We start from the raw sequence: 20,326 nt of genomic DNA on the forward strand, positions 1-20,326 counted from the left end.
TTATCAACAAATTATCATAACTCGCAACATATTATGGCTAACAATTGATAAAGACAAACTTAACCTTCCATGGAAGAGAAAAGTCTATACTCCTGTGTTTGGAAAGTGAGGTTTGGGAATTTTTTGATTAAAATAGTTATAAAAAATAAAATAAGTTTTTTAGTTTAATAAAATAAAATGTGGCATTTAATTTATAATTATTGTTTTCTTTTTTTCACAAAAAACTAAAAGCCAAAAGTTTTTTTTCAAACCAAGTTAAAATAGTTAAAAAAAATTAAAAAGTTAAAAAATTAACCCACTTTTTAAACAAAACTTACAAAAAAAAAAAAATACAATAAACAAACTATAAAAATTACACATAGAAAAAATATCAGAAAACTAGATCTGCAACCTAATCAAATTTTCATTAATATATCTTTAATTTTTTTTTCTCTTTTTTCAAAAATTTTCCCCTAAATTTGATAATAATAATAATAATAATAATTTGTCATTGTTTTATTTTTTTACAAATGTATTTTAATTATAATTTGATAAATGTGAAATAATTAATAAAAATTTTAGTAGAATTTTTGAGTTTGTAATATTATTGCTTTGAATTTCAATCTAAAAAATATTTTGGATTGGGCCTAGTGATGGGCTTTCTTTGGGCCAATTTCAAAGCACAGCTGAAATGATCTCACTGACAGAGAAGAAAGACGAGGGTAGGTAGAACCATGAGGTTTTGTTGGGGTTTTTGCGTCAATCCCATTCCCATCCGTCCCAACTGATAATAGTTTAACACATTTCCAACATCACACAGATTAACCCAGCAAAATCCGAAGCTTCGACATCTATCTCTCCACTCATGAAACATCTTTTGGTAATTGGGGTGTATCGCACTCTGTTTTTTCATCTAATTTTTCTGTTTGATTCCCGGGAAAAAGAAATTAAAGGGAAAATATTTTCATTCGTCGGCAGCTAAACGGACTATTATGACTGTATACACAAATATATATATACTGTGTTCAATCAATTTTGTTGTTATTAATTTAGATGTTTATTTGCAGAGAAAGGTTCCAATCTCCAACAAACAATCCCTCATACGTTTAGTGGCTTTGGCTACTGCTGGATCGGGGCTCTTTTTTTCCAACATTGATACGGATTCAAGTGAGGATTTATTTTTCTTAAATAATAATGGAGATTGATTCATTCTGTTTTCTCTCCCTCTCTGGTTGGTATTTCTCGGAAAATGAAGGAAAATATAAGAAATCTCGAAGGTTTATTAAAAGGACAAAAATTGACTTGATTTAGCCAATCATTCATCTTTTCTTTCATGAATAAGTATTCACCAATCATTTCCAATCCTTTCGTCAAATACTTAAAATTTGTGTGAAAAGATGAATTAGACCATGTCCACTCCAGACTCATATCTCTCATCAAATTCAAATTTGATAAAAATTTGGTGAAAACGGTGTTATAACCGTTTCACTAAATTAGGGAGCATACTTTTTTTTTTTTTTATCAAATTAAGGGTGTGCTTAACTTTTCATCAAATCTCGCAGGTGGCCGTTGGTGGACGACCCGCCAGATAACCGGGTGGATGACCGGATTGGGGAAATTTGATGAAAATCTACACTAGGTCGGATGACCGGCCGGCCAGATATGATGAAATGATTGGAGCACATCATATTAGATCAAACTTTTATTTAAATTTGATGAAAATTTTGAGTAAGTGTTGGAGATGCTCTAGGAGAGTCTTCAACCTTTACTCAGACTTTTCATCAAATTTAAATTTGATGAAAAAGACTCACTTCTTATGCTCCAACGTTGGCATCAAACCCATATAAAATGAGTGGCAATCCAAAACTTTTATCAAATTGAAGGAGGCTTCATCGTTCATCAAATTTTTGTAGATAGCCGTTGAGGCTTCATGTACATTGGACGACCGGCCAGTTGTCCTTCCGGACAACTAGTTACTTGCAAAGTTGCCCATTGCCGGTTGTCTTCCCGGTCAACTGGTTGTTTGATGAAACTTAAAAAATTAGTATTGGAACGCGTGACATTAGATGAAACTTTTTATCAAATTTTTACTCAAATTTGATGAAAAATTAGAGTAAGCATTGGAGATGCTCTAAGAGGGCCATTTTTAAAAAGATTTTGATGGAAATTTGATGAAAAGGATTGGAGTAGTTCATATCAAATCGGACTTTTATTCAACTTTGGAATCAAATTAGATGAAAAAATTGGTGAAAGTTTGGAGATGGCACAAGTCAAATGGACTCTTTTCACCTGTTCTTATTTTGTTTCTTTTGATGGGTCAAGGAAGGAAAAACCAGAATTCGATGTTTGGAACCCTTTTTCCCACCTTACATTTTCTTAGCAACCAAATTGTTTGTAGTTTGCTTCAATATCTGTATGATAGATGAATGAATTGTAGGAACAATTGTTTCAATATCTTCGCCATTACGGGAATCCTTATCGTGGCCATGGAGAACTTTTCAAGAGACGATTCCTCGTCTTTCATTTGTTTCCTTGGATCCTGCACAATATGGTCTGTCATTCTAATTGTGATTTATTTAATTTTCTTTTTAAATTAGCATTGCACCCCTTTTTTCTCTTTATTTCATTCGGTGCATATTATGTAATTGTAGGAGATCTTCAATTATTTTTTTCTAGAATTGGCTCGGTCCCATCAGCAGATATAAGCAATAAAGTTTCTGGGGAGGTTGGAGATGGACCAAAACCTTGTTGTGGATGTTTGGGTAAAGATACCATTGCCAATGCGGCTGCAATGGTTGGTCCTGCTGTGGTCAATCTATCAGTTCCTCAGGGTATAGTTTAAGGATTTCTTTATCCAGAATTTTAGATGTTTTGCTGAGAAATTGAGCTTTGAGGACTGTATGTGAATTGTGTTCGTAGGTTTTCATGGGCTGACCGTGGGAAAGAGTATAGGCTCTGGAACTATCATAGACTCGGATGGCACTATTTTGACCTGTGCTCATGTGGTTGTTGATTTTCAAGGTTTTCGTTCTTTGTCCAAGGGGAAGGTGAGTGGTCAGACCTTCTTCATTGTTGCTTTTTTTAGGTAAGTTAAGATTTTTATTCAAAACACAAAACAAGAACAAATAACAAGGGTCAAAACCCAAACACAATCCTACAGCCTGAAATTACAGGGAAAACAACCCAGTAATTAGTGATGTACTTGAAGGATAGAAGGAGAAACATCCCAATCCCAGCCAGTCTACCAATTAATAAAGGAGGTCTTCACATACCTCAAAGAACATAGCCTAGCTCTAATGTCTCTAATAGCCAAGGCAAGAATAACATCTTAATGATTGTTAACCTGCTTAAACACTCTCCCATTCCTTTCAACCCAGATTTGTTACACAACACAAGCTAAAGATAGTTTATGGGCTATACTTTTAAGGGCATGATTAGAACAATTGATCCTACTACACCATTGAAGCTTATCATTCCAGCACAAGATACCTCTGCAAGACTGGTTAATACTCAAAAGTTGCCTCCAGATGCTCTGACCATGTGCACACTCAAAAGAATAAATGGTTATGACTTCAGTTGCTGCGTTACACAGTAGACAAGAGGGATCTAGTTGCCTATGCCATCTTAACCAAGTGATGCCATGAAGCAGTAGGTTTCTTAGCTCTCAGAGAATCCCAGTCTGACTTAACAGAATAGAGCCCATTGTTGGAGCAAACCAAGCAAATCTCAGGAATTAAAGATATATTTCTTTGCCTAGGCCATTGCCAAGTATTCCCAACTATAATATCAGAAACTTTAGCATCCAAATCGCTTCCAGTGTTGTGCACTATTCTTTCACAAAAATGCTTGTACAAGGGACCAAGTGGGTGCGAATTATCCATCCACATGAAAGTGTGCCTGCCATTGCCTATCTGATATTGAATTGGAGGCTGGTGATGAGCATCTTCTTCATTGCTTCTTGTCTTATCATTGAAAAGATTATATCAATATGCAATACTTTGCTTTAAAGCTTTCAAGAGAGAACATAGTTTTACCAATTCCTTAATAGTTTAACTAGAGGTTGATTTAATTGTAAAAGCATCAGAATTAGATGGGAATGCAAAATCTGAATTTTAAAATTCTTATATATATATGGGTGTGTGTGTCTGTTAAACTGTTAATGATATGCAGAACTTCAACTTATCAAAAAATAGGTAGAAATGTAGAACTCCAACTTAGTGAAGTTATTGTGGTGCATGTTTCAATGGGATATATCATTTGTTGTCTGAATTATCTTATGGGAGGAATCAATCAATTTATTAAATATATGTTCATTGCTTTTGATTGTTTGTGTTATGAGTGGCTTAAATTGTGCATCGTGCACCATATTTAAGTAAGAACAAAATAGTTGTGCTGTCTATAACATGTGTGATCATGAGGTTACTTTATCCAGTAATGTTTCCCCAATAAACTTTGATTTAAATAAGTGCAATATTCTCTGAAAGTATTTTTTTAAAAATAATTTTCTGCAATTTATCTTGTCATTTTTGGACACCCATGACTGTCCAATTTACTCAGAGCTGGATCTTTTGTTATTAGATTTATATGACACTGCCTCTCTCTCTCTCTTGCTATTTGCCAACATTAAGAATTGAACCCCACCCCTTTGTTTTAACTACCATGCCTATACCATTGTGCAACAATTTCTTTGGCCTATAATAAACCACTTATTTATTTATTTTTTGAATGAAAACAACTTTGGTGATGACTCTTTATATTGCAGGTTGATGTAACTTTGCAAGATGGTCGAACGTTTGAGGGTACAGTTTTGAATGCTGATTTACATTCTGATATTGCCATTGTAAAGATCAAATCTAAAACTCCACTTCCAATGGCAAAACTTGGCACTTCAAGTAAGCTTCGTCCAGGGGATTGGGTGATAGCCATGGGTTGTCCCCTTTCCCTTCAAAATACAATTACAGCTGGTATAGTAAGGTATGCTTGATGTGACTAAATTTGCTTCTCCTTCCACCAATTTTTTAGGTCAAAACTTTTTTTTTTCTTCTCTGTAGTCTGTATGTAGTTTTCACATAAAATATAGCTGTTAAAACTGAAAAATTTATCAACCACTACCGGATGGATAATTTTAAGTTATGGTACTTTATTGGTTACTTGATTATGATAGATATATAAAAAATGTATCTTGCACAATGCTAATTGAAGGAGACATATTACTAACTGGTGAATGCCTTTTCCTTGCTTGACCCTTCCCTTTTGCTTGTAGTTGTGTTGATCGCAAAAGTAGTGATTTGGGTCTTGGAGGAATGCGGAGGGAGTATCTCCAAACAGACTGCGCCATCAATTCTGTAAGATAAGTTGTACTTTTTTTTGGGTCTACATTGGTTCTTTTTGTAGTGGCACAGACATGTATTTAGACTAAGACTAGGATCTTGGGATGTTTGATGGCCAATGCTAAGAAGGCTGACAATTTTTTTTTTTTTGAAATTTGTTAGATGAAAAAACCTTTGTAAGTTTAGGTTAAGGTTGTAAATGATATTGATTGTGATCTGAGAAGCACAGACACTTCTAAGAAGGTGACGTGTCTGTGTCGTGTTCGTGTCAGACACTGACACTGACACTCGTTGGACACTTCCTGACATATGTCCGACACTTATCAAAACATGTCCTATTTTAAATTTTTTTTTTTAAACCCGGACACTCTTCAGACGCTTGGAGGACACACATGTCAATCGCTTAAAGACACGTGTCCATCATTTAGACACTCATGAAACTAATTATAAGTTTGAACTAAATAAACTTAGGATACAATTATAAAACGAAAAAAATGTGAATTCATAAAACTGAGAGTGAAATTGCATTTTTTTTATTATCTTTGAATTGAATGATACATTCTTATAGGGTTTTGTTAACAAGTGCACTTGATAAGAAGCTTGAAATGCTTGTACATAATGCATAGGAGTACATGCAACATGTAATGTACAATTAATTTTAAACATTGTTAACCAATGCTCTTAAGGCACTCGTTAACCAAATCCATTTTTATATGTGACACGTAATAAATATATAAAATTATATATTTAATGGGTGTCTCCTATGTATCGTGTCTTGCATTTTTTGATAATTGACATGTCGGAGTGTCTGTGTCATGTTGTGTGCCAAGTCCATGCTTCTTAGATTGCGGTATTAGAAAATTGTTTGAGGATTTGGAGACGTGTTCTTTAATGAAAAATAGCAGATTTAGTTATATAAAAAGCTGCACAAGATGTACACACGGTTATGCCTATATTTCTGTGCGTGGCATTCTTGTTTGAAAATTATAGTTGCTTTTGTCATTATTGATGAGGAGGTTCTCGACATCTTGTTCATATGTATGTTTTTTTTATTTTGGTATAGGGTAATTCTGGTGGGCCCCTTGTTAATATTGATGGTGAAGTTATTGGTGTGAACATTATGAAAGTATTGGCGGCTGATGGATTGAGCTTTTCTGTACCTATTGATTCAGTTTCTACAATCATAGAGCACTTCAAGAAAAGCGGGTATCTTTTATAGTTTGTGCGCAACTAATTTATTTTTAATGTTAAATTACATTACTCTCTGGTAATTTTAGTCTTGAATCATGAATTGTTTGCTTCCTCTCTCTCTCTCTCTCTCTCACACACACACACACACACACACACATCCCACATGAATTTGAATACCTGAGAATGTTTGTGTTAGTTTATTAATGTTAGGGGTGTTCAAAAAAATCGGTGGAACCGGTAAACCAATCCAATCCTGTCCAAATCGTCGGTTTGGTTTGGTTTTTATTAACTTCGATTCTAGTTCTAGTTCAATAATGGTGAATCCATTCAAATCGGCCCGGTTCTCGGTTCTAAAGCTTTGGTTATAGTTTCGAACCAAACTGAACTGAAGCATGATATATTTGTTTATTATTTTTTAACAAAATATTTTTATAAGTAAAAATAAAAATATAAAAGTTTTTCATAATATTTGAACTTTAGTCTGGATTGTAAAATTGACAAACTTTAACCAACTTAAGAAAACTAATTGTGGTTAGTTTGTTTACTAACATAAAATGTATATCATATTTATTGTTATATAATAAAATTTCTAGAACCGTAGAACCAAACCAGTTTCTATGGTTTGGTTTTGGTCTAGTTCAACGGTTCGGTTATGATTCCAATTTGAATTTACTAACAGAACCCTTCTGAGAAAATAGTTGTGGATGTTAGTGATGCAGGAGCATTGTAATAGCTTATGTTCTAGAAACTGAGATGCCTATGTGGAAATGATGTGTTAAATGTATGAAGAAGAAGAAGAAAGAATATTTTATTGATATGTGATTAGTTTTACAATGAAGGAAAGGAGGCTATATATAAGCCAAAGTAAATCAGGGCTGACGTCATGGATGACATCATAATAGGGCTGATGTCATGCATGACTTCAGAATAGGGCTGATGTCTTGCATGGCGTCACCCTAGTAGGGCCGAGGCACACTTATAGAAAAACACATGCAGCGAGCTATATCAAGAAGACGATTCTTGCATTTTGCAACCCCATTTTGTTGAAAGATATTGGTGCAAAATGTCTGATGTATAATGCCCTAAGTGAAAAAATAGCTCTCTACTCCCGAATCGGTGTATTTTGACAATTGTCCCAAACTAAGTACAAATCATCTTATGAAAATTTTGAAACACAGAAAAAACTTTACTTTTTTCTTTCATGAGATACACCCAAGTAGTACGCGAAAAATCATCGATAAAGGTAACAAACCATCTATGGCCTTTTAAAGTTATAGCACGAGATGGACCCCACACATCAAAATGTATTAAAGAAAAATGAGCTAAACTTTTATTAAGACTTGGAGCAAAAAAAGCCCAGTGTTGTTTGTCAAGTTGACAAGACTTACAAAGAACCATCTATGTCCTTTTAAAGATATAACACGAGATGGATCCTACACATCAAAATCTATTAAAGAAAAAGGAGCTAAACTTTTATTAAGACTTGGAACAAAAAAAGCTCAGTGTTGTTTGCCAAGTTGACAAGACTCACAAAGAAACTTAGGCACATTATTATTTGTGAAAACAGACGGAAATAAATGCCTAAGTAAATGAAAAGAAGGATGTCCAAGACTCTGATGCGACAGCCATAAATCCTCCTTGGTGGTTAGGAACTGGATGGAATGATGAGCAAGTTTGTTCGGCTGATCCAAGAAATAGAGGCTATTTTTTGCGCTACCACTGCCAACCGTCCTCCTCGTGATAAGGTCCTGAAAAAGACAATGATCTGGAAAAAATGTCACACTATAGTTCAAATCGTTGGTAATATGACTCAAGGATAGAAGATTAACAGAAAAATTGAGAACGTGGAGTACTGAATACAGAGGTAAGGTAGGGGTGACATGAATTAAACATTTCCCAGAGATAAAAAAAACAATACCATCTGCAATCCTAACTTTGTCTTGACCTGAAAAGGGTTTATATGCTGAGAAAAGGTCAAAAGACCCAGACATACGATTTGAAGCACCGAAATCAATAATCTATAGCAAAGACTTATGGGAAAGAAAAACACTAGGAGAAAAGGCTAAGTTACCTGAGCGCGCAAACGACTAGGAAGATGCACTGGGAGTAGTAGAAGACCGGCGAGTCAGCAAATGACGCAAAATATCCTCAAGCTCAGGAGAAGTCATGCTAGATAAACTATCAAAAGTCGGACCACCTGAAGCGGAAGTAGAATCAAGGATGTTAACGGCACTAGACTGATGGACCTGTGGATTATAGTCACGTTCTCTAGACTAGCTTGATTGACCGCCTCTAGTACCAGACTGATCACCTCGACTCCCTGATGGAGCCCCACGAAGCTTCAAACACGTCTCACGAGTATGCCGCGACTTGTGGCAATAATCACAGAACACAATATCCTTTCCTAAAGGATGGGAAAGAGGTAGTGACAAACTAGCCCCATATTGAGGAGCAAAAAGTAATGCTGAACAGTCTCTAGTAGCCAGTGGTAACATAGTAGAACAACGACTCTCATTCTGTACATATGCAAAGGCCTCTTGAAGCAATGGGAGAACATCCATGCCAAGGACACGACTCCGGACCGGATCAAACTCGACATTAAGGCCTTCTAGAAACTTGAAGACCCTCTCCTGTGCAAGAAACTTTTGGTAACCAACTGAGTCAATTGTACAAATAGGCTTGTAATTGAGGAGATGATCTAGGTGTTTCTAACCATTAGTCAGAAATGTGTAATACTGGAGAACTATCTGCTTCCCCTCACTGAGCGCTTAATAGACCGGCGCAACTCAAAAGACTGAGAAAAATTCCCTTTTCGAGAATATGTAGCAGCAATTGCTTCCCAGATATCTTAGGCAATATTTATGGATAAGTAGCCTTCACCAATCTCAGGAATTATGGAATGAATGAGCCACCCTATGATTAAAGAGTTGGTAATCTCTCATTGGCTATAGCCAGGATCCGTAACACCTGGTGCTTGAACTTTCCTATTAACATATCCCATCTTTCCCCTACTCTTCAAAAAAAGTGTCTGACACTGAGACCAGGAAAGGTAATTCTAACCAATAAACAGAGTGGTGGTGATTTTGAGGCTAGGGTTTAGGTTCTCAGATATAGTAGTCATAATTGGACTGGAGCTCTCCCTTTTAGATGGGTGAAGAGTAGTGGTGGCTTCACTAGTTAGGTCAACCATAAAAACTCTACAATTTCAACCCAAAAAACCATGCACGAATCACAAGAATGGAAAGAGGAATGGAATGGGTTGAAACAAGTAAAATCACATATAGACCATTATGGGAGCATAACAATCAATTAATGGGTCATCTATGGACTCGAAAAATAAATCAAATACGGAAAAATGAACTTCTAATCAAAACAAGTGCTGAACTGTGTTCAAGAAAGTAGAGGGTAAGAAACTCGGGGCAACCAAAGATGGGTAGCCCTCAAACACTTATCAACAAGAGCCGAAATACACAAAGAGAGGCTAGGCCAGAGGGGCCTTTGGCTGATGCCGAAATAGCTTTGTGGGACCTTGACTAGTTTTGATAGAGACTCAGGGACCAGCGGTGGAGGATAGGTGATTGGTGGCAACGGCTGTGTGGATGACGGTTTTTAGGGTTTTGGCTTTGATACCATGTAATTTAAGAGAATACAAAACTTGAGTGATGATTATGATATCATCTCCTTTTTTATATTAATCAATCAACTGTAACAAAAGGAAGCCCTAAGACACTGATTAAGGAATCGCCTTTTATATTGATTAATTGATTGACTGATTAAGGAATCACAATCAATCAATCAATCACAATCTAATCTAAATAAGGAAATAAGGAAATATTCTAACAATAATGATGCTTCTTCATATACTCAATGGGTTTCTGAGAACGCCTTGGTTATGACTTTGCTCATTAACTTTATGCAGCCCATCATCAGTCGGTCTTTTCTTCTCCTAGATACTGCCTATAAGATATGGATTGCTGCATTACAGATGTATTCCCAACAAGGTAACGATGCATAGGTGTATGAGTTGAGAAAGAAGCTTCAAGGATTGGATCAAAAGGACTGATCACTTGCGGTGTACTATGTGGAGTTAAGTAGCATGTGGCAGGAATTGGATTATTATTAGAGTTTCCCGGCAGTGTGTTCCAAGGATGCAACTTTATTTCAACAGACTGTGGAGAAAGAGCGGGTGTATGACTTCCTTGCTTGCCTTAATTTGGAGTATGATCAGATTGCGTTCAAGTGTTGGGTCATTCCCTTTTTCCCACCTTACGCGAGGCTTATACTCTCTTTTAGCAAGAGGAAAGTCGACGAAGTGCTATGGTTCATTTCTCTGTTTAGAATTGTTTTGTTTTGGTTGTTGCTCTATCCACCCATGATCCTAAGCCTAGTCCAGTTCTGTTTGCTAGTAAGGCCTCCCTGGATCGGTAAGAGTGTGATTATTGTGGGAAAGATCGACATGATTGCAAGCATTGTTGGAAATTTAATGGTCGTCTTACTTGGGGTCGTGGTCGTGGTAGTACTGGTCATCCACAAGCGCATGTGTCTAAAATTGCTACTAGTACCTCCGATGAGCCAAGTACTCTTTCCCAGGATGAGTTATACACTCTTAGGCATTTGATGGCTTGGCCTGATTCTCTATCTACCACAGTTCCTCCTACTATTGCTTCTTCCAATTTTGCCCACACAGATATTCCTGCTAGTGCCCTTAGTACCTCCCTGTCGCCTTCTTGGATTATTAATTCTGGTGCTACTGACCACATGACAGGTGCCTCTAGTCTTTTCTCCACTTATTCTCCTTGTTCTGGGCGGGATAAGATTAGAGTGGCTGATGGCACCTTATTTTCTGTCTTGAGCAAAGGTTCAGTTTATTGCTCATCTTTATTTCTCTTTCTTTCGTGCTTTATGTTCCTAATTTTTCTAGTAACTTACTTTCTGTTAGTAGCCTTACTACTTTTCTGAATTGATCAATTACATTTTTTCTTACTCATTGCGTCTTTTAGGAATTGGTTACGAGGAAAATGATTGGTAGTGGTAAAGCACATGGTGGACTGTACTTCCTGGATGTTATTTCTCCCTCATTACCGTTGTCCAACACTCAGGCTCTCCAGCGCACTACTGGTTCTTCTCTTTCCTTCTTTCATCAGTGGCATCGTCGTTTAGGTCATCCGTCCTTTAGTATTTTAGAAAGACTTTTTTCCTTCCTTAGTTCGAGATTGTTCTAGGGACACTGTTGTTTGTGATACTTGTGAACTTGCTAAAGCATAAACGTACTTGTTATCCTCCAGTTAATAAAAGAAGTATTTTTCCTTTTATATTTGTTCATATTGATGTGTGGGGGCTTTCTCCTGTAGTGTCTACTTCTGGATATTGTTGGTGTTTCACCTTTATTGATTGTTATTCCCGTGTGACTTGGGTTTACCTACTTCGAACTAAAAGTGAGGTTTTTTCTTGTTTACGTCTTTTTCATAAAATGACACATAATCTCTTTAATGCTACCATTAAAATGCTGCGCAGTGATAATGGAACTAAGTATGTTGATGGTATTTTTCGAGCATATCTTGCGGAGCATGGCATTCTTTACCAAACAAGTTGTGTTTGCACTCCTTAGCAGAATGGAGTTGCCGAGCACAGGAATAGCCATCTCCTTGAAGTTGCTCATTCTCTCTTGTTTACCATGAATGTCCCTAAGTCTTTTTAGGGTGATGTTGTTCTTACTGCTGCCTATCTTATCAACTGTATGCCTTCCAGTGTCCTCCAATTCCAAATTCGTCTTAAACTTCTTCTTATGGCTTATCCCACGTCTTTTCTTCCTCCTCGGGTTTTTGGTGTGTCTGTTTTGTTCATTTGCAATCTCATACTCGTGGAAAACTTGATCCTAAAGTTGTGCGTTGTGCCTTCCTTGGCTATTCTTCTACTCAGAAGGGTATTATCCTCACACTCGAAAAGTGTATATGTTAGTATGGATGTCACCTTTCGTGAATTTGAATCCTTTTTTACTTCTTCTCCGCCATCTCTTCAGGAGCAGAGTGTTATGGATGAGATTGTGGATGAGATAATGTCATATCAACATGAGTTATCTTTTTTCATTCCTAGTCAGCGGGCTGTTATTTGTGGTGAGGGGGGAGCCTGGCATTGGGGGCCGTTTGAACACGGTTGATTTTAAGATTTATTCACGACGTCAGAAAGAGCAACCATCCCGTGTGCCACCAAGTCAATCATCGTCCCTCGTGCCGGTTCCAAATCCTATTCCCATTGATTCTACAGGTAATGCACCCCATTCTATTTCTTCATCAGTAGTTGACAATCCTGTTGTTGATGATTTGAATCTTCCTATTGCTCTTAGAAAGGGGGTTAGGGCTTGTACTCAACATCCTATTTTTAAATTTGTGTCCTATGATTCATTGTCTCCTATATATCGTGCTTTTGTTTTGTCTCTGTCTTCTGTGTGTATCCCACAGGGTTGGAAAGCTGTTAATGATCTTAAGTGGAAATGAGCTATGGTAGAAGAGATGCAAGCCCTGAGCAAGAATAATACTTGGGAGTTGGTTTCTCTTCCAAGTGGAAAAAAATCAGTGGGGTATAAGTGGGTATTCACCATTAAGCAAAAGGCATATGGGACAATCGAACGGTATAAAGCAAGACTAGTAGCCAAGGGATTTACCCAGACATATGGATTGGATTATCAAGAAACTTTTGCTCCTGTAGCAAAGATGAATTTCATTCGAGCTATTCTTTCATGTGCATTTAACCTGGGGTGGCCATTACAATAACTAGATGTGAAGAATGCTTTTCTTCACGGGGATTTAGAGGAGGTTTATATGGATGTGCCACTAGGATTCTCCTCAGTCTATAGTTGGAAAAGTTTACAGGTTGAAGAAAGCTTTATATGGTTTGAAACAGTCTCCTTGGGCTTGGTTTGCCAAATTTCTAAAAGCAATGTTGAAGTTTGGGTATAAGCAAGCAATGCAAATCATACCATGTTTGTCAAACGCAATGCAAATAAGGTAACTGTGCTTATTGTATATGTAGATGATATAGTTGTGACAGGGCATGATGAGGAGGATGTGACATATCTGGAGATGTAGTTGGCCAAGGAGTTCAAGATCAAAGATCTTGGCCCGTTGAGGTGCCTTTTTGGGATTGAAGTTGCCAGATCTGACAAAAGCATCTTTATTTCTCAAAGGAAGTACATTCTAGATCTTCTTGAAGAAATAGGCATGTTAGGTTGTAAACCAGCTGATTCACCTATTGAGGTTAACCATCATCTTTGCAATGGTGTTGGTAACTCGGTGGAGAAGGAAAGGTATCAAACACTTGTTTGATGGCTCATATACCTATCCAACACTTTGGCCGGATATTGCCTATGCAGTTGACATAGTGAGTCAATTTATGCATGATCTTCGTGCAACACATTTGGAGGCTGTGTATCATATTTTGAGGTATCTTAAATCTGTCTTGGGAAAAAGGGATTTTGTTTTCTAATCATGGACACTTGAGGTTGGAGGCATTTACTGATGCAAATTGGGCAGGTTTTGTAGATGACAAAAGGTCTACATCTGGCTACTGCGCTTTTGTATGGGGGTAATTTAGTCACTTGGCATAGTAAAAAGTAGACAGTGGTATCCCGGTCTAGTGCAGAGGCAAAATACCGAGCTATGATGCATGGTACTTGTGAACTCATGTGGCTTAAGTCCCTGTTGGGTGATATGGAAATTGTTTGTGGTGATCCTATGACTCTGTAATGTGACAACAAAGCTGCTATTAATATTGCTTACAATCCTATTCAACATGACAGAACCAAGCATTTTGAGATTGATCGACACTTTATTAAGGAGAAATTGAATTAGGGTTTGATGTGTATATCTTTTGTGAAGTCAGGAGATCAATTGGCCGATGTGTTTACCAAATATCTTAGTAGTAAGGTTTTTTATCCAATTTGTTGCAAGTTGGGCATGAGAGATATATTTGCACTAACTTGAGGGGGAGTGTTATGTGTTGTGTAAGTGTCTTTGTCATGGTGACATCAACCCTATTATGATGTCGTCTATGATGTCAGCCCTGATTTGCTGTGACTTATATATAGCCTCCTTTCCTTCATTGTAAAAACAATCACGTATCAATAAAATCTTCTTCTTCTTTTTCTTCTTCTTCTTCTTCTTCATACATTTAACATACTTCATACGTGCTCTAATTATACATAGCTTTTGATATCAATATCTGTTTAGTTAATCATGTATAGTTCATATGTGCCCTAATTTTGCACAAAGCTTTTGATTATTGACATCAATAGCTGTCTGGCTAATGATGTTGCTGTCCTTGATAGTTCTATATTTTTTTACATTTGACAGCAGGAGGTGTCTTCAATAGATTCATATCCTATAATATTATTTGTATTTATGTTGACTAGTTTGAAAGGTGCCTCAAAGGATATCTGGACAGTGCTTTACTATATTCGCTTGGGCCCCATAGTGCCATGAGTGTGCTTAAAGCATGAGGAATTAAACAAATTTAGTCGAGATTATTCCCTACACTGGGTATGACATTTTGTTCCCCTACTCTACAGCAAAAAAAGGGGGGAAAAGTTCAATTATAATACTAAAATTCACTCAAAGAGGCAATTTAACATATGCTTGATTATTTGCTAGAATTTTTATTTTTATTTTTTGGGTTCTAATGTGTTGCTGAACTGAAATAATTGCATCGATGGCATTCTCATTTCACAAAAAGCAGTTCAAGGCATATTTGCGTTATGAGCACAACATATTAACATTGGTTTGATGTAGGAGAGTTGTTCGACCATGGCTTGGATTGAAAATGCTTGATCTTAATGACATGATTATTGCTCAGCTTAGAGAAAAGGATCCTAAATTCCCTAATGTCAACAAGGGAGTTCTTGTACCCATGGTATGCTTTTAGATCTCTCCATCTATCACATCTACATATGCATACTTATATTTACATATATTAATCTCAGCTCTGGTGTCACTTGGAATTTAATTTTTCAAGGGAATATATATATTGCCAATATTAGTGTGACGAGAATTTAATTTAATGCTCGTCTTTGGAAATGTTCAAATAAAGGTTTTCAAAAATTAGTCGCTTTGCTATGTAAGTGCTCTTACATGATGGTCAAAGAATCTTGGATGCGTGACACATTGACACAACAATTTAAAAAAAATACGAGACACATGTGGGGAGCACACACGCAAAATATATAGTTTTATATATTTATTATATGTTATATATATGAATTTGTCATTAAAAGCTAATAAAAAAATATCTAAAAGCCACTTTACCTCGTTGTGCCCCCTAACCTAATTATCCCCAATATTTTAAAAACATCCATGCCCCCCCCCCCCCCCCCCCCCAAGGTTACATTTTCTATTCAAACTAACAAAATTTGTGGCTCCAATTTCTTTGTTGACAATGGGGAAGGAAAACAAAATTTGATCGAAGTCAAATTTTAATGTGAAAACAAAATAACCTTTCCTCATCTTCTGACTAAAAAACCCTAACTCTAAAACACCCTAATCCTAAACAAAATCATCCTTTTGTTTAGATCTTAGTTGCATGAAGTGGAAGTGGGAGTGGGTGCGAGGAAGTGGGAGCCGATAGAAGTTTCTTAGGTTGGGAGCACCTCAGGGAGCGGTAATATGTGTATATATATGTTTACCAAAAAAAAAAAAAATATGTGTATATATATATTTTTTAATACACATTAGAAGTTTTTTTATAGATATTTTTATTTTAATACACATTAATTATTTTATTTATTTATTTATTATATTTTTTAAATAATGTGTTATTGTTAAATTTTTTTTATTTTATTTTACATATATGTGTTTGTGTTTTTTCATTAATATGTATAATATATACTCATATATATATATATTTATATAATCTTATATATGTTTTATCTTATATTATCTTATATATATATATATATTACTTATATTATATAGATCGTGAGAAGGCCAGAGAGAGAAAGAGCGCGAGTGAGAGAGAGAGAAGGCAAAGACGAAGGCGATCACTAGCAGATCGAAGGTGAGAGCAAAGGTCGACGTCAATGTCAAAGTCGAAGGCGAAGGCTAGGGTTAGAGCGAAGGTCGACGTCGAAGGCTAGGGCTAGAGCTAGAGCGAAGGTCGAAGTCGACGGCGAGACCAAGTTTCTCTCTCTCCCTCCTTTATGATCCCTTTTTGGACTGATTTGCATTTCTCTCTCCACAGAAATGCAATTTTTACACGTTTCTTTTTAGGAATCGCGATTCTTACTTAGAATCGCCACCTGATTGCACGATTCCTGCAACTAAGGTTTAAATTCACTATAGTTTCTCATGTTAGGATGAAAATATTGGATATGCACGGTTTAGAGAGAAATTTATTAAACTAGTCTTATTCCTAATGCAGTAGTCTAAGAAACATGACACAGGACACACAACGTACACGCAAATTTTCAAAAAATAGTGGACACAATATGTTGGGGACAAATTCAATATATATAATTAAATTTATTTATTATATGTCATAAAATTATATAAAAGAATCATTAAAAGGTAATAAAAAATGAAATCAAACAAAAAACCAGTCCATTGATTTAACGTCATATATCATTCACAAATAGCATAAAAATTACATTCCATCAATGCATAACATGTCATTCCAATCTACCAACCATCATTAAAATTAACAATTTCAGCAATGTCAACAATTTGATTTTTTCTTCAAACAAAACTAATCAATGTCAACAATTTGATTTTGTCTTCAAATAAAACTAATTTGTTTTCAGGTTCAACCAAAAAAAATAGAAAGAATAAAATATAGGTTACATTTAGCCAAAAATAAAAAAGAAAAAAAAAATCAAATAGAGAAAAAAAGGGTTACATTCAGCACAAAAAACAAAGAAGGAAAATAATAATCGGAGAGAGGAGAGGGGGGGGGGGTTTTACATTCAGCCTCCTCAAAAAATTGAAGAAAATGAGAGCTAGAGAGTCGAAGAAAGAGAGAGTCAAAGAAAGAGAGAGAGCGAGAAAGAAGAAATAGAGAGAGAAAAAATCGAAAAACAGAGAGATCAAAGAAGGAGAAAAAGAGAAGAGAATCACAGAAGGAGAAGAGAAGAACAGAATCGAAGAAGAAGAAACATACCTTCGATGATAGTGAACAACAGCCAATAACCCTTTCTCTCTTCTCCGCTCTTCTGTTCTCTTCTTTCTGTCTAATGATCTAGGGTTCCCCCCAAAACAAGAGAAATTTGTTTTAATTTTTTCAGCTTTTGTTTTTTACAGTTTGGCTCCATTTACAAGTTTTAGAAATTACGTGTTGTACCCTGCGGTGTTTGAAACATGTCCGAACATGTCCAAAACGTGTCCTGCTGCATAAAATTCAAAAAAAAAAAAAAAGGGAACACCTTGGGGAGAGTGTCGGACACGTGTCCACAGAGTGTCCGACGTGTGTCTGTGTCCATGTCCGTCTCTGACACTCATATGCAGGCCCGGGGAGGTGTCTGTGCTTCATAGGTGGTAGTAGTAGATTAGCATATATATATGCATAAAAGATTAAATTTTCAAATAAACAATGTTTATTCTCTAATCTAGATAGACTGATATGCCAAATAGGTACAAGTATTTGTTTGATTTGAATAGTCGTATGAAGTTGCCTTGCTGAACTAGAAAGGACTCTTATCATACGTCTAACAGAGAGAAGTCCTTCAACAGCAATGCATCTGCTAAAAAGAGGAGTATTTTTTCAAGTTCAACATAGTAACTAATTTTAACTGCTCAAAGAGTCTATCGGCTAAAAAATGTTAGTTGGATAAAATTGGAACATAACACAATATATTCTCTCTCTCTCTCTCTCGCCACAGGTTTTGCCTTTTGTTTAGCTCATCCATCCATAAAAAATAAAATTAACTACCGTTTCTCGTGTTTGGAGGAAAATAATTGATATGCATGGTTAGAGAGAAATTTATTATATTAATCTTCGCCCTAAAATTTAGTAGTAGTAGATTAGCATATACACACATAAAAGATTAGAATTCCAAATAAGTTGATCAATCTTATCCGCTATTCTAAGTAGCTTGATATGCCAAATAGGTAAATATATGCGTATATTAGAATTCTAAGGATGGGAGCATGTATATTCTTTACATATTGAATATATCAATATATTAACATTTATTTATTTTTGCTTAGTTGTAATATGTACAAATATTAGAGATTGATGTCAACTAAAAATTGTCTTTGTTAAATATAAATAAGTGTTATGTAAATTGTTTTTCTTCCTTGGTAGGAGCAAGTTTTTTACTTAGGAGTGCGAAATCAAATTTGTTATTAGGAAGTGTGACCCAAGTAGGAATAGAGCACATTGAATGTAGATAAATGGCTATGCCAACATTTCTCGTTTTGTTAATTATTTTTACAACCCCTACCCTCATTCGCTATTGGAAAATGGGGTGTGGGGGGAGATTGGGGATTTGGGAGCATATAATTTTCAACTTAATTGCACCATAAATGGTTTGTGTCACAATTTCACAAAGGTTTAAAACATAACATGTCTGTCAAACCCTACCTGAGGCTCTCTCATTCTTGGACTCCCTAATTCATTATTTTATGTGTGGTGCTAGCTATATGTGCTAATGCTTCTATCCTTCAGTGAAATATTTTTAAACAAATTCTTGTTATTTTTATTATTATGGCATGCTGCTGTTATGAAGTAGGAATGTGTTGAAAAGAGGTTTGGTATGCCTATGTTTTATTTGGCTTCAATTTTGGTATTTTCTGTGTTCTGTCATTCTCCCTTGACAAATATAAACGGATGGTCATTATGTGCTGTGATGTTGTTCATATACTTCAATTTTTTTTTTCCCCTAACTATATGTGTGTAATACCACCACAAAGATATGCTCAAAATGCACCAAGATAATCTTGATCACATTTGTAACATTGTATGTTTTTAAAATCTAATATTTTATATTTTTTTACCAGGTGAGTCCAGGTTCACCTGCTGATCGTGCTGGATTCCGCCCTGGTGATGTAGTCGTTGAATTCGAGGGTAGGCCTGTTGGGAGCATTAAGGAGGTATCTTAAACTTCTCTCTCTCTGGTGTAAAAAGTTTTGAATGGGATCTAATTGCATCATTAGTAGGCCCTATTAATCTACCTGATTGCATGTCCTAAACCATTGCAGAATGCTAGAAAGTGCATAAAACTGATGATGGTTCAAAATGCAACTTGACTGTGTGTGTGTACACCATTGAATCTAATGGATTTTTGGGTCTAGTATCCCAAGTTTTCCTTCTAGTTCTTGTTTCACACTTGCAACTTTGATTATTTTTTACATTTTTGTGTTTCCTTATGTGTACATGATATTATTGGGATTTTTGGCAGATAACTGAAATCATGGGGGACAAAGTTGGGAAACCCTTGAAGGTCATTGTGAAAAGAGCGAATGATACTTCCGTGACTTTAACTGTGATTCCTGAGGAGGCGAATCCGGATATGTAAATGACACAAGTTCTCCTTTGCATATGTATTATAAACAGTTCACAGAGAAAATATAGACAGTTATCGGTAGCGGTCGAAGTGTTGGGTCGACTTTAACAATTTGTTTCTTGGATCTTAGCCTCCCCTTTGGTCGGAGTTGTTCAACATCTAATTAGCAAATTGTGAATCAAAGAAAATTACTTTTCTTTTAGTGTTTGTAATGATGGTTGAGTTGACTGCCTTCTTGTCATTTTTCATATTTTTCTTCTCCATTGTTTTTTCATATCAAGTGCCAATTTCCGTCGATTTATAATTAATTTTTTCAATTTTCATTTATCTCGTATTTCCT

General features: G+C 35.9%; 1 protein-coding gene across 3 annotated transcripts; it reads left to right on the forward strand.

The window, feature by feature from the left end:
• The first annotated feature begins 612 nt into the window (after window positions 1-612).
• Window positions 613-20,188, forward strand: DEG14 (Trypsin family protein with PDZ domain-containing protein). 3 transcript variants are annotated; one of them, XM_082914925.1, is made up of 12 exons: window positions 613-859; window positions 1,047-1,146; window positions 2,417-2,530; window positions 2,631-2,810; window positions 2,899-3,026; window positions 4,742-4,953; window positions 5,243-5,324; window positions 6,373-6,515; window positions 15,284-15,404; window positions 19,481-19,573; window positions 19,682-19,735; window positions 19,882-20,188. In XM_082914925.1, exons 1-11 carry the CDS (start codon window positions 845-847, stop codon window positions 19,727-19,729), a joined length of 1,236 nt encoding a protein of 411 aa, XP_082771051.1. In that variant the 5' UTR covers window positions 613-844; the 3' UTR covers window positions 19,730-19,735; window positions 19,882-20,188. The 3 variants fall into 3 exon arrangements, with proteins under 3 accessions (XP_082771051.1, XP_028116314.2, XP_082771052.1); XM_082914926.1 differs by having other exon boundaries at window positions 680-859; window positions 19,682-19,768; window positions 19,882-20,076; XM_028260513.2 differs by lacking the exon at window positions 19,682-19,735 and having other exon boundaries at window positions 664-859.
• Window positions 20,189-20,326: the final 138 nt, after the last annotated feature.

Source organism: Camellia sinensis, chromosome 2 (assembly GCF_055761805.1).
Source record: "Camellia sinensis isolate YWXY chromosome 2, ASM5576180v1, whole genome shotgun sequence".
Lineage (NCBI taxonomy): Eukaryota > Viridiplantae > Streptophyta > Magnoliopsida > Ericales > Theaceae > Camellia > Camellia sinensis.